General features: G+C 51.0%; 1 protein-coding gene across 1 annotated transcript in view; it reads right to left on the bottom strand.

Annotated features, from left to right (window-relative positions):
* The window catches only part of Gfod1 (Gfo/Idh/MocA-like oxidoreductase domain containing 1), a 100,424-nt gene extending 76,544 nt beyond the window's left edge, over positions 1–23,880 (bottom strand). Inside the window, exon 1 of the mRNA XM_027948109.3 lies at positions 22,900–23,880. Coding sequence (XP_027803910.1) covers positions 22,900–23,152 — 253 coding nt within the window. The 5' untranslated portion in view covers positions 23,153–23,880. The remainder of the gene's footprint in view (positions 1–22,899) is intronic.
* Between the last annotated feature and the right edge of the window lie 1,027 nt (positions 23,881–24,907).

The following is a 24,907-nucleotide window of genomic DNA, read 5'->3' on the forward strand; positions in this document are numbered from 1 at the left end:
CTCCCACCCCAGGAGCGGGACCCTCTGTCCCACGCCCGCCTCCTTCAGCAGCTGTTTGCTGTCAGCCAAGTCGCTGGCCATGTGCTAGGACAGTCTTCCCCTTTAGACCCACTCTCTCCCTTGCACGGACTCCCCGTCTCCAACCTCAGGATGAATGAGGGCCCCCCTATCCCTCCACCTTGCCCAGGCTCAAGTCTCCCAGAAAACACAGGAGGCAGCCTCGGCCTCCATCGAGCAAGCCGCGGCTCAGAGGACCAGACTCCCACCTGTCCCAGTGATGGGCACCAGGGATGGTGCCCTGAGTCCCCCCAGCGGGCCAGGCCTCCAGCGGCGAGGCAGCACAGCCATGTAAAGACTCCAGTGGTAGATCTGGGCCCAGACTCCACCAGTCCCTGGGTGACACTGGACAAGCCACCAGGAGCGAGGAAATTCCCCTCCCCCTCTGAAGGTTGCAGTCGGTTTCATGTATTTCCAGACTAATGCACGTCGGCGAGGTGGTTCGGTTGATTGCATTTATTTTAGAAGCATCCCCTCCCATCCTGCAGGAGAAAGGAAGGACTGGAGACGCGGTTCGCAGGCTTCTCCTCCAGCGAGGTGTGTCAAATCAACGCGCTTTGGAGGGTCGCTTTCTGAGCCCCGAGCAAGACCTCACCTCTCGGTTTCCCCAGCTGTGAATGAAGACTGTCACTTGCTCAGACCGTCATGGGGAGAACTCAGCGAGATGCCTGGCACTCGGCCAACACTCCACCTTTAACAAAACGACTTGCTTTCATGTGGGGGAGGGTCTGACCTGGCTCATCTTTAATGCGACAATGGCTCTATTTTTATAAACACTCCTCTTATTATCCACGTGCAGAGAAAACAGGGAGTCCACGGGGAGACGCTCCTGCAGCCCCGGGCCACTCAATCCCGTCGGGGGCAGGCTATTTTAGCTCCCAACCTCAACATCAATGAATCAAGATTCTTCCTAGGATTTCTGTCCCTCTCTTTATGTTTCCCGTCAGCCAAGACGACGCCTCAGCCGTCTCAGGCACTTCTGGGCCTGGCGCAAGTCAGCAGGCTGCGAGCTTCACATCCACCGTCAGCTCGTCCAGGACGTGGAGTTCAACACTCTGCCAGACCCAGCCCCTCAGCCAAGGCTGACGGTCGTTCCTAGAACACTGTTGAAAGTTGGGAAGAAATTGCTCCTCTTGCTCTTTCCTGGGCCCCCTTGACTTTCCCAGCAGGGTCAGTGAAAGAGGGAGTCTTTTCTGGCTCCAACTGATGGAATCCAAACAAATAATGTCCACCACACCTCAAACAGAATTGTAAGCATGACGAACAACATATAAAACACATGAACCAAAGGCAGCCTGAGCCGGGTGCAATGGCGCATGCCTGTACCCTATGGACTCGGGAGGCTGAGGCAGGAGGATTGCAAGTTTGAGGCCAGCCTCAGTAACTTAGCAAGGTCCTAAGCAACTTAGAAAGACCCTGTCTCAAAAAATAAATAAATAAATAAAAGGCCTAGGATGTGGCTCAGTGGTTAAGCACCTCTGGGATCAAACCCCAGTACAAAAAAAAAAAGCATCCTGATGATTTAACCTATGTCCCCAAATGCCCACTGTCATCGTCATTTGGGCCATTCTACCCATCTGGCCAGCAGTTTCCTCTCCTCGAGGTGAAAGCAACTGATGAAAACAAAGCCTCTCATATTCAGGTTGCACATGGCACCCTGAGCTCAGTGGCGGGGAAGACGAGCTGCTAAGATTTCATCAGGCAGAGAGCATCTGTCTTTTCAAACTCAAGTCACACAGGCGAGCAATTAAGCAACTGAAAGAGAAGAAGGAAAAGGTTTCTCAAGGAGCATTTAAAAATGCAAAGCGTGTTATCTGTAACACCACCCGGGCACTTAATCAAGGGTGTCCTACAGAAGCATCCAGCCTGGCTTTCCTGACCCTCAGAATGCAGACAGGGGGAGCTGGCTGGTGGTCTGTGCAGAGATCCCTGCTGACCGGCCAGAGTTCCCTGCAGTGAGCCGGTTAGGGACAGAGGGAGGGCATCTGTGCCTTGCAACCCAGGAGCCACAAGTTAACTGAAGAGAAATAAAATTGAAAGCCCAGCCCTCATTCTCACTAGCCGCATTTTCCATGCTTAGTGGCCTCGAGGAGTCAGTCTCTCGGGTCAAACTGGGCAGATCAGAACATTTCCATGGTCACAGAAATGTCCAGAAATGTTGCCCCAGATCCCAAGACCCTGCAAGATACTTTCACTCCATCCACCAAGACCTGGGGCTCTTATGTGCCCAAGGTGTGGATCCACTAAGCATCATGAAATTGGATCAACAGGTCACGGCCAGCTTTTCTCCCCCCGCCCTTTTTTTTTTTAATGAAATGGAGAAAATAGAAACTACCACAGGGCATCACGTGCCAAAGAAACAAGGGTGAATGTCGTGTCCTAAAAGCCAGATTCAGTTTCATTTACGTGCATCCGTGCGTTTACCCGGGCACCCACAGTTGTCTGTTCTTACAGTTACGCGGATCCTTAGGGAATGGGTCACAGTGTAAAATGTGTGACTTCCGGGGCATCAAGGTCAGGAAAAGCGAGGTTCTCACATCGGCACAGAGACAGCTGGGTGACCCGTCCCCGCTCATTTTCCCCTTTTCCGGATGAGTCAGCTCCCGAGAGAATGAGGCCCGGGGTCTGATTCATGGGACCCCACGCGGGTTTTCCTCTAGAGGTGACTTTGCACGTGCTTGTCCTTGTGAATCCATTTCCTCTGGGCACACAGCCAGGGAGCTAGATGGACGGCTCCAGATGCCCAGCTGGGCTCCCAGTGTCCACAAGGACAGATGGGAGGTGGACAGACCCACCCACGGCCAGGCCCACACCCACTCTGGGAAGTCCAGCTCTTCTGCATATAGCAGAATAAAGACTTGCCAGAACCCCAACAGCAGAGACCGAGAAGCGGCCATAAGTCATCCTTGCTTCCTTGGAACTCAAGCTCTTGCCTCTTAACCACTGTTCTGTGGTCACAGAGCCAGAAGATACTGGAGCACCTTGCCCCGAGTTCGGTGGTGAATTCCGCTTTTCAACATGGCTAGGCCAGGTAGCCAGGGGTGGGGCCCACATGTTTTCCTAAATGTCGAGGTGAGAATAAATGTTCTGCTGAAAGCATTTTTAGATGAAACCAGCACTGAATCGCTAGGCTGAGTAAAGCAGATTACCCTGCTTCACATGGGTGGGCCTCAACCAATCAGCTGAAGACCTTATTTCATTTCTTTTTTTAAAGACTGATCTCCCTTAAAGAAGAGGCACCGTACCAGCACACCTGCCATGGATTTGAACTCCATTATCAACCCTGCCCTGGTCTCTAGCCCTCTGTGCTGGTGTACCACTCACCTCTGTGCCTGCATCCTCTCTTGCTTCCTGGTGCACACACTTGGTCCATGTATGCGGGTGTGTCTATTAGTCAAGGAGACTTCTGTTTCCCAGGAGAAACACGAGATTAATAACCCTTGACTAACAACCCCCCTCATCCTGGAACACCATCTCCCACGTGCAGCCACCCTGATTTGGTCTGCTCCCTGACCTCTGCTCACCCCTGTAGGACGCCGATCACGCCACTTTTTTGGCAAACATGATGACTGGGCCCGTACGGCGGCTTGTTGGCCAGCCGAGGCTTTGATTCCAAACCTTATTCTTTAAAGCTGGGTCCAGCAGCCGCAGCAGCCCCTGGAAGCTTGTTAGAAACACAAAATCCCAGGCCCCACAGAACCAGGATCTACATTTAAGCCAGATGCCCAGGGGACTGTCTGCATGTTAAAGTCTGAGAAGCACGGCTACAGCAAGAGGTTTTTAACTCTGAGCAGCTTTTTAAAAAAAATTTTTTTTTGTTTTAAATGCCCATGTTCTTTTCTACTCCCAGAGACTCTGATGTAACTGGCCTGGGGTACAGCCTACACACCCCGACCTTAGGAGCCTCCTCGGGATCCCAATAGACCATTGTAAGGAAGCTCTCATTTTGTGGGGGGATCCAGGGAGTGAACTCAGGGCACTCGACCCCTGAGCCCCATCCCCAGTCCTATTTTGTATTTCATTTAGAGACAGGGTCTCACTGAGTTGCTCAGTGCCTCGCTTTTGCGAAGGCTGGCTTTGAACTCCCGATCCTCCTGCCTCAGCCTCCCAAGCCACTGGGAAGGAAGCTCTAGCTTTATAAGAGGAGTTAAGGATGGGAAGGCTGAGGGTCTGTAGGAGGCCACAGATGAGTCAATATGAGGAATAAGAACCTTCCTACCAGGGTTTCATGTCTCCCTAAAAAACGTTTACAGGAAAGAGCAAACAGATCCGCATGCCCTGTCAACACATTTAAAATGCAACCCGGGTCATCTGACACCCCGCTGAGGGGGTCGCTGTCAGCACACCAAGTCATCTCTGCAAACAAGAACCAACCGAACTCTCTCTAAATGCAGACCTACTCATTTAGGCTGAATCTTAGGAAAACTTCTCATTTATTTATGACCGTCAAACACTGAAACTAAGCACCAAATTAGGGCTGGGAAAGATGTGTGTCACCCCCAGGCTGGACGACCCAAAAATGTCCCCCGGGGATGCAGGGAAGGCTCAGTGGCTCCCTCATTCTGTGCTGATCCCGAGACGCTCTGGTTATGTAACTTCTCTGGAAGGTACAGGAAGATGAGACTGTGCCTTCTTCTGGTGGCCATCTGGTGCGGGTTTTTAATCTGAGGAGCAGGAAGGAGAGAGGAGAGGGAACGGGGTTTCTCTTCCTTACAAGGCGCTCCCTGGCTTTTATCTTTTTACTGGTTTGGTGAGGTTGACTAATTCCTCCGCCCGGGTCATGATCAGTAACAACAGGCTCTCCACCCACAGAGATCATCAACGTCATGTCCTCTCCCTTTTAGGAAGGGTGACTACCCACCAAGGGAGCCCATCTGCCACCAGCACCCACATAAGCAGCCCTGCACCTGCAGATGACTCAAACACAACAGGGTGACATTCTCCATCACCTCCCTGCCTGTGGCCTCCCATAAACTGTCCATGACACAATTTCTGACCTGGAGTCGGTTGGCGTGAATATTCCTTGATCTGCTCAGGGCCACACAACCACAGGGTGCAGAACCACGTCATTCCTTGGTGCCATGGAGAACAAGTGGTTTCATGAAACGCCTGCAGAAGCAGCTTCCACAAACGCCCACCATGCTGGTAAATTTGTGCCCAGCGATTAAGAGGCGCCCCACTGAATTGCTGGCTTGACAGCTGGTGAAAACACCTACCCATACAGACGTGTTCTTGGCGCAGTCATCAAGGAAAATTTAAGGGGGAAAAGAAACCCACCGTGGAGGGCACAACACACGTGGGCAGGTGCACACGCCACACACACGCATCTCCACACACAGAAGGGCAAGTGTGCCTGTAAGCACGCGCTCTCTGCCGTCCCCCAGAGCCTCGCCAGCCACACCCCTTTGTCCCTGGAATGCATCTTCTCCTCCCCTGGAGATAAAGGGAACATGGCTTCCTGGTGTGCAGCAGAATTGTGTAGGTTTGTGCAACTGAATAGGAAACATGAATGCCAAGCTAATCAACTGTGACAGCGATGGCAATAGAACAGCACCTTAAAATATTTACCAACCACCAATTTGGCCTGTCGGTGCCAAGCTCTTAAAGTGAGTTATTAGACACACAGGGTGGGGACCAGAAGGAGCTCTTAAAAACCGACTCTAGCGTCTACATTTTACAGGAAGAGAAAGCCTAGGCCGGGGAGGTCACTCGCCCAAGGTCCCACGGCTAACTGGCCAAGGTGTTGGGACAAGAAGCAGCCGTCCAGGTTCCCAGGCCAACACCCTTTTTGGATGCGCAGCACCCCACGCAGGAGGTGATGGGTTTTCTCGGGGTCAGGGTTCTGAAGCTGCAAACCATAGACACCAACGTGGGTTTGGCTGAGCAGCAGCTTCCTGCAAAGAAAGGGGGAATAGAACCTGGAACAGGGCAGGTGCACCATCCCTCCGCCTCTGGGAAGCTGCAAGAGCCTCTTCCCACCAGGGGCAAGCTCTGGAGGCAAAGGGAACCCCTGGGGTGTGCCCACACAGCTCCGGCTTTGGCCACACACGGTGGGATATAAACAAACCACCCTGCAGCCAGGCACCTGTGGCACATCCAGACCCAGAGACACGCCCACGGATTCACCGAGCATCAGCAACGCCCCTGGACTACAATCAACCCCTTCCGCTTCCCAAAAGAGGCGGCCTTTCCCTTGGGATAATGTGGGACTCTTTTTTCTTCCACCAAACACATGTGTAGACACCTGGGGACAGCGCCCAGGCCCAAAGGATCACAGGACGGAAGAACTGGAGAGTCACCCAATCAGACCATGCTACTGTCTCTTTGTTTGGTGGGGCTGGGGATCGAACCCAGGGCCTCACACGTGCTCAACACTGAGCTATAGGCCCAGCCCTTTCTCTTTTGAAAAATAAATTAATTTTCCCCACTATGACCATAACTTGTGGGTATGTATGTGTTTTACTGGGAATCAAACACATCCTCCGTCCTTTTTATTTTGAGACAGAGTCTCTCTCTCTAAGTTGCTCAGGCTGACCTTGAACTTGCGACCCCCCTGCCTCAGCCTCCTGAATCACTGGGATCATAGGCGTGCCCCACCACACTGGGCCCACTATGACCATATTTTTAAAAGATTGAAAATATAGACGAGAGGAAAAAACAATCCATAATTCCACAATTTGGAAATAACCACCATTAGGATTTGGTCCTCTTATCTACCAGACTTGAATTTTCCGGGCAAGGGTGAGTGTGTACTAGGATGGTAGGATGCACCTAGCTGCTCTGATATGGAATAATATTTTTTTCTAGTATTTCACTGATTACAAATAAGGCATCGGTGAACACTACTGAGTCGGTGGGTGTTTCTGTCATCACTATTTGAAGCCAGTTCCTTAGGAGAGCTTCCTAGAAGTCATCCTTGTCATTATTGGGAAAGCAGAGGCCCCGAGTGAGTCAATGATTGAACAGGGTAAGAAACGCGCTCTCCAGAGACCTGGGCTTGGTCCCCAGGAGGCTGTCGGCGACCAGGGTAGGAACGCTGGTAAGCCACTCCCCTCCTCAGCAACTCAATTTCTCTGGGGCACCAGGAGACAGTCCTCCTAAGCTGACAGGCGTCCCGGTGGCCAGTGCCTTCTCTTTCCATGTTCTCTGTGGCCTCCCACCCGAGATGCCAAATTCCCCAGCCGGTCCCCCTTCTTCGCTTTTCTTATTAGCTGCTCAGAAAAATGACTCGGTTGGAACCCACGGAGGGACCGTGTTGGTTTAAGCACGTGGGGGCCATGCCCACCAAGTCTATGGAGTAGAAGCCCTGGTCACAAGTGGTCACTCCTCCTACAGAGCCCTTGCCACCGCTCTCTGAATCCAGGTCAGCCATGGCATTCACAGACCTTGCTTCTCGTCTGCGGTGTTGGCCACGGGGCATTGTGATAATAATAAACACACAGGCCTGCACTTGGGGACTTCTCAGGACTCAGTCAGGCATGGGCCGCAGTCACCTGTACCTCCTAGGATGGCCCTCGCCGAGGACAGAGAAGCAGCCACTGGTCACATCTCACCCTTGCCCCAGAACACGGCTACACTGATGCAGGGACGCAGCCCACCCCTCAGGTCCACCTTGGCCCTACACTCCAGTGGGCATTTAGCTTCACTTCGATTTTTAAAAAATGAATCACGATCATTCAGCTGGGAGCAGTGGCGCAGGCCTGTATCCCAGCAATGCGGGAGGCTGAGGCAGGAGGATCACAAGTTCAAAGTCAGCCTCAGCCACCCCGCAAGACCCTGTATCAAAGTAAAAAAAAAAAAAGACGCATCCACATTTCAGATGTTAGAATGTGAAAAGAATCCACGACTTAGATTCCACGATGCAATATTTAACTTCCCCGTAGTTAAATTTCTTACTAGCAAGAGGGAGAGAGGTGCGAATGTCCACCTGGGAGTCAGCTGTGCGAGGTTACACTTGTATCACACCAACTCCAGGCCTGCTCCTCAGAAGTACCCTTCACAAGGTTAATTTCCCTAAAGAAGAGAGATCGGGGGACAGAGGAAGGGTATCGAGGGGGACGCAGGAGGGATGAGAAAAGGGAGGAAGGGTAGAATGAATCCGGCCTAACTTTCCCAGGTACATATATGAATATACCCCAGTGAATTTCACCTTTATGTATATCCATAATGCACTGATCTTAAAAAAAAAAAAAAAAAGAAAGAAACGCTATATATAAATGGAGTAGAGGAAAGGGAACAGAGAAAGGGAGGAGGAAAGGGGAAGGGGACATATCAGGACTGAATTGGAGCCAATTATATTCCAGGCTTGTGTAATTATCAAAATGAACCCCAATATTATATGTCTCCATAGTGAACTAATTTTAAAAATACTAACTTCCCTTCTCATTTCAAATGTGATGGGTAGGTTCCGGATGGACCACAAGCTCCTTCAGAGTAGATGTCATATCTTCTGGGCTTTGACCTGTTCACTTCTATGACCAAGATGTCTCCTTACGCCATGTAGGTACTCAATTAACCGGTGGGAAGACAAATGTTGGACTAGTTTGAAAACTGCTAGGTATGTAAGCCAGGGACTCCTGTCCGAGGATATAGCATGGGAGTCCCACTGGCCTGCCCAGGGCCTGAATGTGACAGCACATCTTCAGTGTAATCCTGCCTGGGACTGGGGGCGGGAAGAGCCAATGTCAGCTCTGGAGGCACCGAGAATCTCTCCCCCCCCCCGCCCCCCGCCCCAGCCTGCAGATGGAGGCAGCTGCATTCAGGCAAGAATGACTGGCTAAATCGTACTTCTACAGACAAACGTGGCACTGTGGTACCCAGAGGCCTCCCGGAGAAAGCCAGACTGCCTTCTGCGCCCCTGTGAACGGCTGTGCATATTAAGTCAGGCAGCTACATCCCCTGGGGCTGTGAACCTGTCCCCCAGGACTCTCTGGGAGCAGCAGCATGCAGCGTAAACAAATGTCCCACGTGGGTGGCGCTGCAGGGAGCAGGACTCACACGGACAGCCATGTGCATTCCCACCTGGGTCTGCCTGCCTGCTGCGGTGCCTCTCCTCCAACGCCCCAGCTCCTTTGGAAAGGGAAAGGAGACGGAGCAGGGGAACTAATCTCGCTTTCACCACCCACTTTTGATTATTTATATTCACGTAGGAGATGAGCAGGGCTTCCAGGGACACATTTAAATATCAAGTCGTCTCAAATCACTGCTTTGCCCTTGACTCCAGTCGAGTCATTCTGGCAGAAGCGTGCTCCTGCGTGTGCGTGTGTGTGTGTGTGTGTGTGCGCTCACACCTTCACAAATACACACCCACCCCCGCCCCCAGCATGGAGCTCCGGCAAGCCCGAGTTCAACAGTCCCAGTTCCCCAAGGAGCGTGTGCACAAATGGATATGGCTTTCTCGGTGTCAATGGGACTCGAGGAAAAAAACAAAAAGCAATAATAATTAGCAAAATAGTGATTACCTATTAGTCGAGGCTTCGTGCTCTAAGAATTTATTTAGCCTCTCCCCTTAGATGATGGGAAGGACAGGGGTAAGTGAAGAGAGGAGGAATAAGTCAGGGTCCCTGTGTCCCCCACTGTCACGCAGAAGCAGAAAACCATCTTACTACGAAATCAGAATTCTTCTTCCCCTCAGCCCTAGTCCTCGGGAACTAGCTGCTCAGTGTTCTCACAGGTTCTTGTAAGATCAAGAGTCCTGGCATCTAGAAACTTCCCTACATCGTCTAGTAAGCCCCTTCGCTTCTCTCTGCTTCCATCTCTACACTGACAGAATTCCTGCCTTGGCACCACTCCTCCCTGGTCTGTGCCATCTGCTACCTAAAGTCTTGGGGTGAAACGGAGGGAAGGTGGGGGCCGTGTCATTTACTTGATTGATCATTCCCAACTTCTCATGGGAAATTTAGGAAACTTTCCACACCTGACGCCCTTCTTATTAATAAGAGTCCTTCCTAATGAATCCAGAAGAATGTGCCTGGACCTCGTGAAACACCCACTAATTAGTTCTGAGACACAAACATCCCATGAGTCGACGCCCTATTATCCCACTCCTTGGAGAAAAATGAAACACATCCAAAAGTTTGGATTTCTCAAAAAAATCCATGTTTAGATTAAACACAAGCAACTGCTCTGCTCATAGCTATACCCCCAGTTTCAGGATTGGTGCCGTCCAACAGAATTTTCTTGAGGGATGGAAATGCTCCATGTCACGCCATCCAATATGGCAGCCACGAGTGGCCTTCCAGCACTTGAAATGTGACTAGGGCAACTAAGAACTGAATTTCCCCTCTTGTTTAGTTTTAGCTTATGTCAATTTAAAGAACCACACGAGGCTAACAGCTATTCCATTGCTCAGCATGGACCTAGACAGCGCCGAGGAAAGGGAAGAATGAATGGACCCCAGTTCACCCCAACGTGTCCTGATTAAGCAGGATCTTAATGTTTACTGAGCATTCTAGTTGAACAAAGCCCTGTTTAGGTCAACAACCTTCAGAGCTAGTTACTCTTATTATCTCTGTTTACAGATGAAGAAACAGAGAAGGGTCAATAGCGACGTAGGTCATGGCAAGGCCAGGATCCAACCCAGGTCTCCCACACCCACATTGCCACAGCTCCCCAGGTTTTCTGGGATCTGATGGAACCGTCTCTCCTAAAACTGGCTGAGTTTTCCTCTGATGAAAAATATGGGGGTGCACCACTTTCAACAGAGTGAGATCAGATTTCACAGGGAAATTTTCCTTTTGAAATACACCAACAAAGATACGTGACGTGTCTCATCCGGGGATCTTCTAAAAGTCTAGCTGCGGCAGTAGCCTCACAAGGTGCTGGTGACTGAATTGCAGATCCCGAGTCAAGAATTAACTACTCATTCTACCTCTGTGGCCTCCTCCTGAAGCCACCTTCCACAACGGCAGCCACTCTGAGATGGCCCAGCAGTCACTATCTCCACGAGCTCTCGAGGAACGCAGACCGGCACATCCCCATGTCACACGTGAATGTCCTCCAAGGGCACGAGTCACCAGCACCACCCAACAGCAGCCCAAACCAGGGGCGAGACCCTTCCCACCCTCCTGTCCCCAGCTGCTCGACTCCATCACACGCAGGACTTTTATCTTCACAGCATCTCCAGCTGCTCGTTCCGCCCCCTCTAAGGTCCACCAGGTCCTCTCCAGCGCCCTGCAGGCTGTCTCCCTCGCTCACCCAAGAGTGCTGTCATTTGTTACTGTGACTGTGTGGGATCCTAGGGGAGAGGACCACGCAATGGGCACTGACCGCTGCTGAAGAAAAATAGTTTTAGGATATCAGACATTCTTTTTCCTAATTTTGAAATAGATACATGACATCTGTACTTATCAATGCTGAACTGATGGGTAATTCCATACTTGTCTGGGATGTGCAATGATCAGAGCAGGGTAATTAGCATTTCCATTGCCTCAAAGACTCTCCATCCCGTGTGTTGGCAACCTTCAAACTCTTTTCCTTCAGCTCTTTTGAAAGGTATAGTGGACCGCAGAGAACCTTGGACATCCTCAGGCCACTCTAACACCGTCCTGGGTGGCCAACGGTGCACAACACCAGGTAGCTCCCAGGGCAGCCATGGAAGACTCCAGAACATTCTACAGCTTCCCTTAAAATTCTTTAAACCTTGCCCCTCTTCTTGCTCCAGGGGAAGCCCCAGCTCCTCACAAAGATCCCCCAGGACTTTGCAGCTCTCAGCTCCTCCCCAGCCCGTGGCAGTCCAGGGACTACACAGCCACCCCAGAGGAAGGGCAGTGGGGACTGCGGGGCCCTTCCCCACAGGTCCTGGACATCTTATCTCCCACCCCAAACTCAAGATCCCCACTGGTGCTTGGCAGGGAAGAGGAAGTAATCATTCACCAGCAATCAGCAGGCGCCCTTCCAGGTCCCAGCCCGCTGAGTATCTCCCATATTCTCTCTCTCTCTCTCACACACACACACACACACACACACACTTTTATGGAGGGTTCTGTCACAGCGTCTGTCCCGTCGCCTTCCTTTGTTCCAGTGCCTTCAGCAACTGGCCCTGGGAAGCTCCCCCCACCCCCGTGGCTGACTCTTCATCCAGGGCTGACCTGGGAGGGGGACCGTTCACTTGCCTTAGGTGAACCCCTCCCTCTGGGCACCACACTGTGTGTCTGGGTCCTTTCACGGGGCATCGTGATTTCCATGTTCACCCTGCTCCTCGCTACACACCCCGCTGCCTCCGTGTGTCTGCCTGTGGTTCTCTTTTCCCAAGGACAAACCCGTGTCTTACTCTCTGGGCTGTTTCTCACCACAGCCAAGAGCGAGAGCTGCAGGCATCCAAAAGGCACTAACTGAATAAAAACAAATGGAAAAAAGAGAAATAGTCTCCAGGCGCTGAGAAAAATAGGGGATTAGGAGACCCCACGTGGGCACTGGAGATAATCTGTAAATTGCAAACATGCCCAGCAGAGTGCATTTATCAGGGCTTGGTGCAAGGCTGCAGCCCCAGGACCAGCCCCTCCTGCGCCTTCTCCGCCTTCAACATAATGAGCCATTTTAGTAAATATTTGCAAAGCTCACTTTTCTTGGATTGGAGAAATAGTCCCACTGTACTAGTTCCAGAAATCGAAAACAAAGGACAGGGGATGAGGGGGGTGACTCTACCCCTTCCCCAAATGAAGCCTGCTACTACAACAAACTAAGAAAAATCACAAAACCAGCATTTACAACTCAATAACAGGATGACAAAAACCTATTTAAAAATGGACAAGAGATTTGAATAGACATTTCACCAGAGGCGAGGCATAACTGGATGATAAACCCAAGAAAAGATGCTGACATCATTAGTCATTAGGAATATGCAAATCAAATTCATGAGATACCGCAACACACCACCTCTAATGGCTCTTATCAGAAAGACTGACAATAGCAAGTGCTGGGGATGACATGGAGAAATCAGAACGCTCCCACATCACGGGTGGCAAAGGAAAAGCGTGCAGTTGCTTTAGAAAAACAGTTTGGCAGTTTCTCCAAAAGTCAAATATATACACTCCCTATTATCTCAACAATTCTAGTGCCAGGTGTCTGATCAAGAGAAATGAAAATGAGGATCTGCAAAAGACTTGTATGCAAATGTTCACTGCAACGTTATTCTTAATAGCCAAGCCCGGAAATAATAAGAAGACCCGTTAGATGATGGGTGGAGACACGACATGTGTTATATTGATACCATGGATTATTCCATGGCAGTAACAAGAAACATACTTCTAACACTCGCAACAACATAGATGAACATGGAAATCACGATGCCCCGTGAAAGGACCCAGATACAAAAGACTACACATTATGAGGCTGCATAAGACTACACATTATGAGATTGCATTTAGATGACATTTCTAGGAAAAGCAAACTGTAGAGACGGAAAGCAGATCAGTGGCTGCCTGAGGCTCATGGTGGGAACAGGATCATCTGCAAACAGGCAGGAGGAACCCGGGGGTTGGAAATGCTCTAAATGTTCTTTTGTGTAGTGATGGGTTGCATAACTACATACGTTTACTAAAAATCTTTGAAGTGCAATAGGTGACTTTTATAGTATAAAGCTAGCCAGTTAAAGCTTTCCTGGAAAAAAAAATGCTAAAGCCACAAACCGACTTGATTGGGGGCTTCGGAATCTTCTAGTTTTCGCTGATGGCTATTATGCTAACCAGAAGAGTGGCTGAATGTTCCAAGGGCTGTCACAATTAGAAACTGGAATTTTTGAAAACTGTATTATTTTCAATATAAAGTTATTTTTCTGGGTTTTTAAAAACTACAAAGTAGGACATCAACAATTGTCAAGAAAAGTCTAAACCCCAAAGCATCTCAGACTTGAGCAAACCCCAGAGGCCCTGTAGACAGTAAAGAATCTGACAGGGAGAAGGTGAGTGACAGGGCTTCCCCCAAGGCTCCCTCAGTCAGAGTCTGAACTCACAGGACCTTCACCTACAGGGCCTCCTGTTTGGAGGGAAAGTGCTCAGAGGCTCACGGCTGAACTGGACGGGGCAGTTGCTCCAGCATGTCTTTCTAGACCCAGACTTGTGGGACCTGACTTTCAGGTGCTCCATGACCAGTTTACCTGGCCAGGTGGCAAAATCTCTATCAGTCAGGGTCCTCCTGAGAAAGAGAACCCATGGGATGTGTGTACAAATACACAAAGGGTTTTGTCTCCAGAGACCAATCGTGAGTTGAAGACCTCATCAGTGGAAAATGCACTGACTACCCAGCACGGTGGTGCAAGCCTATAATGCCATCGGCCATGCTGTGATGCAGCCAGAAGGGCCTCATCAGAGCTGAGTAGAAACCAGTGGCGTGCTCATGGACCTCCAGAACCCTGAGCTAAGTAAACCTCTGTTCTTTACAAATTTCCCAGCTTCAGGCATTTCATTGCAGCAATGGAAAATGGACCAACACATCTCTGGCTGTGACATACACATGTTTGAGTGTGTCCCCCAAAGCTTCATGAGTTGAAATTCAGTCCCCTTTGTGAGATATTAAGAAGTGGAAATTGGCCAGGCACAGTGATGCACACCTATAATCCCAGTGGCTCAGGAGGCTGAGGCGGGATTGAAAGTTCAAGGCCAGCCTCAGCAACTTAGCAAGGCCCTAAGCAACTTAGTGAGACCCTGTCTCTAAATTAAAAATAAAAAGACCACGCATGGTGGTGCACACCTGTAATGCCAGGGGCTCGGGAGGTGGAAGCAGGAGGATTGCAAGTTCAAAGCCAGCCTCAGCAAAAGTGAGGCACTAAACAACTCAGTGAGACCCTGTCTCTAAATAAAATACAAAATAGGGCTGGGGATATGACTCCATGACCAAGTACTCCTGAATTCAATCCCTGGTACCCTACCCTGCAAAAAAAATTAAAAAATACAAAGGGTTGGGATGTAGCTCAGTGGTAAAATGTCCCTGGGTTCAATTCCCTGTTGCAAAAAGAAAAAGTAAAATGAAATAAAATTCACGGACTACCCCTGATGTCCTAATCTTCACAGCTTAACGACATGGCACGCTGTAGAGTGTTGGTTGCAAAGGCAGGAGGATGGCAAGTTCAAGTCCAGCCTCAGCAACTTAGCGAAACCCTGTCTCAAAATAAAAAAAAATTAAAAAGGCTGGGGATGTGGCTCAGAACCACTTGCTGGGTTTGATCCTCAGTCCCCCACCCCCCACTTTCCTTCCACTGCTTCACTGCGGTCATTAAAAAGGCAATGAGATAACAGGTGTGCACTTCATTCAGTCAGGACTCGACATCGTCAAGAATCATCTACGTTTGTAAAAGTGTCCACTCGGCCCTCCTCCACCCACTGCCATCCAGCTGAGTGGGCCCAGCAACATTTTTAATGTGTCCCTAGTTTGTGAGTGACCCCAGAAAACACGGAGCCAGGAGTGTAGCGGACACAAGCCGAGATGACCGTGAAGATGGGGCTGTACTTTTCAGGTGACACTCCTGTGATTTGTAGATCTGGGAGCTGCGGCGTGTGGACAATTATTTTGTCCACCACATGGGCCCAAGAAGCAAAGGAGGCTGGTGTGAAAAGGGGTGGGTGACGAAGCTGACACCTGGGAGTCTATGGCTAGGTGCCCAACACCTGGCCCCATCCCTGCTCCTGGGTTCGTTGAGATGGCCAGCATCCTCAACACAAGTGACCACAAATCTTCCTAGGAGCATAGTGAGGACCTGACAGTGGCATCAGACCTTCTACTGATCACATATCTGTGAAGCGAGGGCTGCTGTCCCTTGGTATCTGCCAGGGGCTGGTTTTAGGACCCCCAAGGATACCAAACTCCACGAATGCTCAAATCCCTTGTGTAAAACAGCACAGTATTTGCATACAATCTACACATATCCTCTCGTATACTTTCAATCATCTCCAGATGACTTATAATACCTCAGACAACATAAACAGTTGTTCTACTGTATCGTTTAGGGAATGATGACAAGAAAAAAAAGAAGTCTGTACATGTTCAACGCAGATGCAATTTCTCTTTTTAAATATTTTCAACCGGTAATTGGTTCAAGCTTGTAAAACTCTCAGACACAGATGGCCAGCTGTACTAGATTTGCAGCAAATGCCTGTAATCCCAGCATCTCAGGAGGCTGAGGCAGGATTGCAAGTTCAAAGCCAGCCTCAGCAACTTAGCAAGGCCCTGTCTCAAAATCAAAAAAAAATTTTTTTAAATGGCTAGGGATGTAGCTCAGTGGTTAAGTGCCCTGGGTTCAATCCCCAGTACCCAAAAAAAGGAACATCTGTCAAAGCACCATTTGGGACAGGCTACAGAACTGATCATACTCGGGAGAAGTAAAAATGAATGTTTGTTGAGCTGATGCAGATAACTGAGGGAGGACAAAACCCAAGTATTTAATTACCCCTCATTATAATCACCACACCATATGATATTGTCATTTCCTCCATTTTATTAAGAAAACTTAGACTTAGGAAGGACAGGTACCTCTCCCATAGTCACATGGTAGTAACTGGAAGTCTTTCCTATCATTGGTTACCTTCTAAAACACACATCCAATAATATTACGATGCTCTTTGCTGGGCCATGATTGCCCTGGATCAAAATCCATAATGAATTGCCTTCTGTATTTCATTCTTGGTGAAATCCTCAAAACATGCTATTTACTTCTACTTTTTTTGTTGTGGTCATTCTCCCTCAGTTTCAGGTACCAAAACGTTCAACATCTTCAGAATCATCTGTTTTCAAAGTCAGATATCACCCACAAAAGGGTAGTTCAACTGCACCTAATTTCGGTGAGATGAAATGAGACTGGTGAGGCTTAACTTTTCCTAACAGTGAGCAGGGTAATTTCTTTCATTTCCATAATGCCCCAGGGCTCCCTCAACTCTTCACAAATTGATAGACTGAAATCATTTCCTGCAGCGCACAGGGGCAGGAACCCAGCGAGAAAAACTACAGTCACCCTCTTCCAGAGTGTTAAGATAGGAGCAGATCCAAAAGAAACCTTGAGGATGAACCGGGAACGCAGCATTGGCTGGATTTCAGCATGGTCACCAGCAAGTCCAAGTCCACCCTCGTCATCCTCTGCAGCCATGTCTCAGCTGGCGTGGCAACAGTGGCCTGCAAGCCTCAGCCCTGTTTCCTCCTGTGTCACCTCTATCCCGGCTGCCCTCCTTAGCATTAAGCAACTGCTGCTGCGTGAAGTGGGGCAGGGAGAGGCAGGACGCTCAGGTCCTCGGCTAACGATGCCAAGCAAGTTGGGGCAAGATCAATGGGCGGCTGGATTGGAGCTCAGTGTAAACCTCTAGCCTTCCTCACGGCCCCAAGGGAGGCTTCCCCGGGGAGAATCTGCACCGCCATCTCCAAAAGCCAGGATAGGGATCAACGAAACAGATGTCATCGCATTCCATGCAAGGCAGAGAAATGATGGCAGGAGACATCCTGGTTTCCCAAAGGCAGAGGGTCGGTTCACCTCCGGTGCCTGGCTATTCCAGTGTCTGCATTAACAGAGACCTGGACAGAAACTGTGACTCTCAGGTCCCATCCAGGTATCTGCACCTTGAAGAGAACCCCAGATAAGGTGACTGTGTGTGAAAGTTGGGAAGGCAGAAGCTACGGCAGGTAGGACCAAAATTCTGCGTGTCGGTGGGCGCCGGGTGTTTGCAACCCCTCACCTTCCCCCAGGGAGACAGCCACGCAATGGAAACCGGTTGTGCCTTGGTGCATCCTTCAACAAACACTTACAGTGTGTCCACCAGGTGAGGAGGCACTGGCACTGTCTGGAGAGCAGGAAAAAGGCCCCACCCTCCAAGAACTCACCTTCTAGCTGGAGAGACAAAAAGCCCTAAGAAGACAATCTTGCAAGGGAAAGGGATGGTCACAAACTGACAGTGTCACCAAGAAGAGAAAGAGGATGACAGAGGCATGACCGGGAGGCGAGAGTCTGGAAAGGCCTGGCTCCTAAAGGACATTTCAGCTGGAACTGAAGTGACGGAGCTCGTCTTTGGAAGCAGTGAGGAACCAGACTTCCAGGCAAAGGACAGAGACGGGGCGGGGGGCCTGGAGTCACGGAAGGGGAAGTGGCCCTGGGGGAACAGAGGAGGGGGCTGGAGGGCAGAGAGTCCCAGAGGGGAGCTGGGCGAGGCAGGGCCATTTCCGGCCAGGTAGATCACGGTGAGGCACTTGGTGTTATTCCAGGTGCCGAGGGAACCTTAAAAAACAAAGAGCAAGTCCGAGCGTAGGTGTGCGTGCACATGCATGATCTGTGCGCCCACACACACCCACTTTTTCCACTGTCTAGCGATCAGACTGGATAGGAGACAGGCTGGGCCCCAAGGTGGTTGGACAACTTACTGTGTTACTCCAGGGAGACTGGCAGTGGGCAAAATATTACCAGGCTAGGCTGACCCCACAGGCTGGCTGGGGCCTGGTGCTGGCCCTGAGCCCCTTTGCTCTGGTCACAAAGGTGAGTGAAAGCATCCTTGCTGCCTTGGGGACCTGGCAGTCAAGAGCCTTATCCGTAGAGGTGCCGGGGAAATTGAGAAAGTGCAGTGCCATTTCGGGCGCCAGTTAATCTGGCAACACTGTGGCTAAATGAAATGTGCAGAAGCCCACGGACCAGCTCTCAGTCCCCACAGGTATCCTACAAAGAAACCGACGTGTGCAAAACAACACATGCTCAATAATTAGATCAGTCTCATGCTCAGGATTATTTATGTCATGTTTGCATAAGCAAAAGATTGGAAACAACCTGAATGTTGAGTCATGGGGAACTGGTTAAATAAATTCTGATTTTTCCATACAATGAAATACATACAGCTAAAAACAGGAACAAGGATACGTTTGCATTCTGCATTTTATATGTGTGTATGATATAGATATATACATGTGTACACAGTTGTTCTGCAGAATCTCTAGGTAGTTGGTTCCAGGACCCCCTCTGATACCAAAATCCATGGATGCTCAAGTCCTTCATAGAAAATGGCACGTCCTTCCATATACTTTATATCACCTCCACATTATTTAGAATACCTAATACAGTATAATGCTCTGTACACAGTTGTCCTGCTGTATTGTTTCGTATTTTACAGGCACATAAAATAATTTGATCATTCTCATTCCCTAGTACCTAATTCACACATGTGGAACCCAAGGAGATGAAGGACCAATTATATGTGTAAATATTTGCATATTTTATGAAACATTAATATGTATTTATATATAATAAACATTTATCTATGTATAAATATGTGCTCATATATTTATGTACTTTACATATATTTATAAAACATATAATGCATCTAAATTTTATATAATATTAAATTAAGATATTACCTTTTTTTTTCTCATACCAAGGATTGAACCCAGGGGTGTTAAACCACTAGGCCACATCCCCAGCCCTTCTTATATTTTTATGTAGACACAAGGTCTTGCTAAGTTGCTTAAGGCCTTGCTAAATTGCTGAGGCTGGCTTTGAACTTGCAATCCTCCTGCCTCAGCCTCCCAAACTACTGGGATTATAGGCATGAGCCACCACAGCTGGTTAAGATATTATATTTTTAATATATACAAATTTCCACAATAACACTGCATAACAATATCAAAGTATATAACCGTGTGAACTAGATGTTACCAAGTGTGTAAAAAATGGTTTAAAAAGTCTCCCACATGTATTTTCAGTATATCCCTAGAAAAGCCTTGAAGATGTGTGTGTGTGTGTGTGTGTGTGTGTGTGTGTGTGTAAAACAACATGGATTGGCTCTGATGGAGACAGGGACGGGGACATTTACTCTTCACTGTGTACATTCATAGCATTTGAATTTTGTATCTTGTGAATATATAGCCTATTCAAAATAACTAAACAAAATTTAAATTTTTAACAAATGTATGCAAAGAGGTGCTAAAATGGGGGGGGGGGGGCCACACAGTGCTGAGAACTCAGAAGGGTACATGGGGGTGGGACCTACCAAGCGCTGATATACTGAGTCTTGAAGGACCAAGATCATGACCCCAAGGGACAAGGGTGCTCCTGTCAGAGGCACGGACATGGCAGCCAACGGAGTCCCTCCAAGGAGACAACAGCAGTGTGTCTCATGGGCTCCCATCAGCCTGCAGGACGAGTTGCTTCCTGGGACGTGATAGGGAGCCTTGAAAGGGGAAACAGGGCCAGCGGCAGGCAGGGGTGAGCTGGAACCTAATTCAAAACTAGGTGAGGCCCTGGATTCTCTGGGGAAGCGATGACACAGACGGGGAAGATACAGAGAGATTCAGGAGACGGTGTGGGAACTGATTCCATGGGTGGGGTCAAAGGGAACCCAGGACATCACCAACCAACTCCATTGCAATGCCATTATCTGGAACAGCCGTGAACAAGGTAGAGGTGGTAAGAAAGGAAGAAATGACCACGGGTTCAAGTCTCTAGCTGTGTGTCCTTGGGCAACTCATTCCACGTCTCTGAACCTCAGTTGTCTCATTGGGGCTAGTTAGTATCTATCTTAGAGGATCACATTAGTCACAAAATAAGACGCTATGCACCAGCACCTTCCACACTACCTGGCACACAGCAGGTACTTAGAAGCATCCTTGGGCAGTATAGAGATTCTATGTGGTAGAAACATCTCCATAACAGAAGGCCACGGGTCTATCATCGTCCCCTGCACAAGCAACTCAAAGCCCAGGCTTTTGCTAAAAGAATTCACCAGGACTGGTGAAAGGTTGGCTGGTTTCAATTCCAAGCAAACACCAGCATCTGTAAACCCCAACAGCCAGGCCAGCCTGATAACTGTTTGGGGTTTTTCACTTCCTGCACCGGGTTGAACTTCTAACCATGACTGTGAAGCCGACCAAGACGACCACCCCATATGTACTCGCAGGCCCGACCAAAGGGAGCCCTACCCGGGGATTTTCCAGGAAAGATGAGGCTTAGCACAAAAGTCCACATCTAAACCCAGCCTCTCCATGTTTTCCATATGCAAGGACTACCTTGGCTTGCCTACGAGAGGAGGGCTTAAAAGAGAGTCCCCAGTCTACCTCAAAAACATGAACAAAATCGTATTCCTTGGTTAAACTTATTAAACTAAGTCAATTATGCCGTCTATATTTGGTTCTGAAGAGATAACTCACATTAGTCTTATCAATGAAAAAGCCATGGGGATGCTCTTTTTTCCTGGTTCTGGGGATCAGACTCAGGGCCTTGTGCGCGCTAGTCACTACACTGAGCTCTATCTCCAGTCCTCCGGGGATTTTGAGAAATAAGCACAGAAGTATCCAGAAATGACTCCTCTGGGCCAGCTCCCCCAAGTACTTTTCACAGCCCCAGTGCGGGAGATGGTCAGAACACAAGAACATCCTTGTTCCCCAAATTGGCACTCCCCTGCTCTGGGGTTGCTCTGTGGGTCTGCCCTGCATGGCGGGGGGGTGGGGGGGGGTGAGGAGCAATGTTCCAACAGGGCCTTTCTAGTAGATGCAGCTTAACAGGGACCAGTTTTCTACAAATTGCCCTACAGATGCGTCTATCGCTTGGTGGTAACCTATCTGCTCTGCACAGATCCAGTGTAAATAAGGGACTTTCCCACCCGACATAAATGTCCCATCAAAGAGAAAAGACATACTGGCCAGAACCCAGTGGAACTCAATTCAAGACCAAAGGGACAAGGCCACAAAGGCCAGAGGCTTGTTAAAATTGCCAACCTTGAGCAGATGCTCAGGCTCTAACTCATCAGATATCCCATCTCCTCTTGTTAGAAGTTCTGCTTCTTTGCTCACTGATAAAAACTCCAGCTCCCCAGGATGGGCTATTAAATGGCTTAGGGTAGGAAGGAGCCAGCCGTGGCCCTGGGGTTGTTTGAGGGGTGCTTGGAGCTGCTGGGGGGACAAAACACTTGCACTTTTCTGTCCTCAGCCAGCAGGGAGGTTGACAATGCAGTTCAGAGGCTGTTCAGCCCCCTGGAGGGAGTTGGGGGGGACCAGATGAAGAGGGAGGGTGACAGTCTGCTTGTCAACACCAAACCTCTGAACTATTCCTGAAAGGAAATGAGGGAGATACCACCACACGCTTTCAAAACAAACTGGCAGCTTTGGGCCCTTTTCCAATACAAAGTATCCACGCTGCTGAAAAGAGAGTGCCCCATCCCCTAAAAATAAAAGATTATTCCAAATCGGTGCAGAAGTCAACTCCCAGGAGGCCGCACTCAAAGGTTAAATTACAGGGGTTTAACCTATCTTTAGTAACCTATGACATCTCTTAAAATATTCTAATAGTCATACATACACACACACACACACCCCTCCCGCCATCCTTCCTCCTGCCTGGAAGGAAATCAGTCCAGCCGATTGTCACATCTCTAATCTCACACTACACTCACTCACAGTGGAAAGAAACAAATCACCCTAGCAGGGCTGCACAGCTGCTGGAAAGCAGGTACTCTATCGCCCCCACGAAAACCCAGACACGTGTGCGGCCCTTTATTCAGGCCTTTTTATTGCGGGCTGCGCGCTCCCCTCTCCCAGGTGCGTACTCGGCACTACACACACAGCTGAGGGCAAAGTTTCCTCTCCGGGAGTAGCAACCCAGCTCCTGTTCTCGGCATCCACCTGATTTGCATCCCCCGAATCCACGCACCTCCATTCTCCACGCCACGCACCTGGGGAAGCGCGTTCAGGTGGTGCGGGGAGAAAGGGGGGAAGCGCGCAGGTGGAGAAGGGCAGGCAGTAGGGAGGGGGAGCTCCGAGTGGGACCCGGGATCCCAGATCCCTGGGGCGGTTCAGATGCTGGGTAAGCCTCTGGGATGTGGAAAGGGCAAGAAGAGAGAGAAAGGCATCCGGAATGGCACCGGGAGAAGGCGGGGGGGGGGGGGCGCTCACCCAGGGTTTTGACAGCGATCTGCCTCGTGAGTGGCGGCGGCAGGTTGATGCACACTAAGTCCACGTCCTGATGCAGCAGCACCTCGTCGATGCGGCTGGTGTAGAAGGGGACGCTCATCTCCTTGGCCAGCTCCTCGGCTTCTTCTTGCGTGCGGCCCCACAGCGCCTTCACCGCGAAGCCCTCCTCTTTGAGCAGCGGGATGATGACACGGGCCGTGAGGCTGGTGCCGAACACGCCCACCCCGGGAAGCATGGCTGCTCAGGTTCGCCCGGTTCTGCTTCTGCTGCGATCGCCAGGCCAACACTCGCGCACACACACCTCTTTAGCCAATCGTGCACCGGGCTCCTGCAGCAGACCGACCACGCCGCGGTGCGCCAGGCGCCCAGCACCCGGCAAGGCGCCCGGGTGCCGACAGCGCGCCGAGCTGCGGGCAGAGCAGGCTCTGGGCTCCTCAGCACGGCGACTGCTGCAGTGTCCCCCACGCAGGGCTCCCGTCCTTCCCGGAGGCCGCGTCTGGGACTCCCCCAGTGCGCCCGAGGCCCCGAAGCCCCGCGGAGCCCGGGCTCAGGCAGCGCTCCCGCTGTGGCGCCGGCCGGCTCCGTGCGCCCCGCCGAGGCCGTTCCATGGCCGGCTCATCCCCGCGTGCGCACCGCCGCAGCCCGGGCCGGTTCTCTCCCGCGTCGCTTCAGCAGCCGGCGGGTCGCACGCACGATTCGACACCCAAAGCACGGACTCGCTCGGCGGCGGGGGCTTCTTTCTCCCCCGCCCTGGTTCCCAATGAAACAATCCAGCGGCCACCGGGAGGCCGCCTACGGAGGCGATCCGGAGCTCGCCGGACGCGGATCTCGAGCTGCAGCGCGGCCACGGCGGCCACCCAGCGGCGCCAGCCTTCTCATTCTGCTGCCATGTTCGCTGGAAGCGCGGCTCGGGGGGCCTCGGCCCCAGGCGGGCTCGGGCTCCGGGATCCCGCGGGGCCGAAGGCGGAGTTGGCGAGTTTGGCTGTCAGCGGCCAGGGTTCCTGCACCTCCCTCGCCTCAGCGCCGCGCGCCATTGGCCGCGGCGCCCGCTCCCGCCCCCGCCCGGCTCCGGGTGCGCACTGCGCCGGGCCTGGGAGCGCAGCCTGGCTCCGCCCCGGCCCCGCCTCGCTCGCCTCCAGCCCCTCCGCTTCTCGCCTTTCTTCGCCCTCACCTCCTCCTTCTCGGGGTAGCTGCGCTCCAAGCCCCGCCCCAAGCAAGCAAATAAATCTATCAAAGCAGGGCGCGCCCTAATAGCCGTGGAGGAGAGCCGTGGACGCCCCGGCCCGGGGAGGCCGGGATCCGGCGAGGTGTGAGCAGCGGGTGATTACAACCTCTGCCCCGGGAGCGTTTCCTACGTGCCGGGCACCACGCTAGGAGAGCTTCCAGCATTCGCCCCTTTAATCCTCGCACTAACCCTAAGGTTTTGGAAACCCATTTTACCAGGTGATGAAAATGAGCCCCAGGGAAGCTAAGGGTTTGGATCGAGATGACTCAAGTAAGCAACAGGCCTGGGACTGGAACCCAGACTCCAAGTCCAGGCGCTGCGCCCCGGATTCCGTCTCCTTCTAAAGGATTCCCACTCCACGCGCGAGTCAAAACCCCCACCGTCCACCCCGCGTCGCGACACGCGGTCCAGCCGCCTTCCTAGCAGTCTGGCCTGAGTAGCTCAGCTTTTCCCGGCCCAGGGCCCAATTAGACCGTGTGGCGAGGAGAGCCACAGCTGGGCCGGGTCTCCAAACGGGGTAGCCTGTGAGTCTAACGTCCGATTTGCCAAACTGATACGTAGCCCTGGCCAGATGCCACGGCAGTCTCTCCACATCTGCTTCGGCTCCTGTCTCCTCCACCTCTTGAGGCCTTTATGTGCCCACTTTGTCCCCCACCTACCGGGGACCAGGGGGATGCGGGGGCAGGTGGAGACTTGCCCAGCCCCTGGAGCCATAAGGCCCCTGCGCCTCTGATTTCCTACCATATCTTCAGCAGTCACGCAGCT

Source organism: Marmota flaviventris, chromosome 6, assembly GCF_047511675.1.
Source record: "Marmota flaviventris isolate mMarFla1 chromosome 6, mMarFla1.hap1, whole genome shotgun sequence".
Classification (NCBI taxonomy): Eukaryota; Metazoa; Chordata; class Mammalia; order Rodentia; family Sciuridae; genus Marmota; species Marmota flaviventris.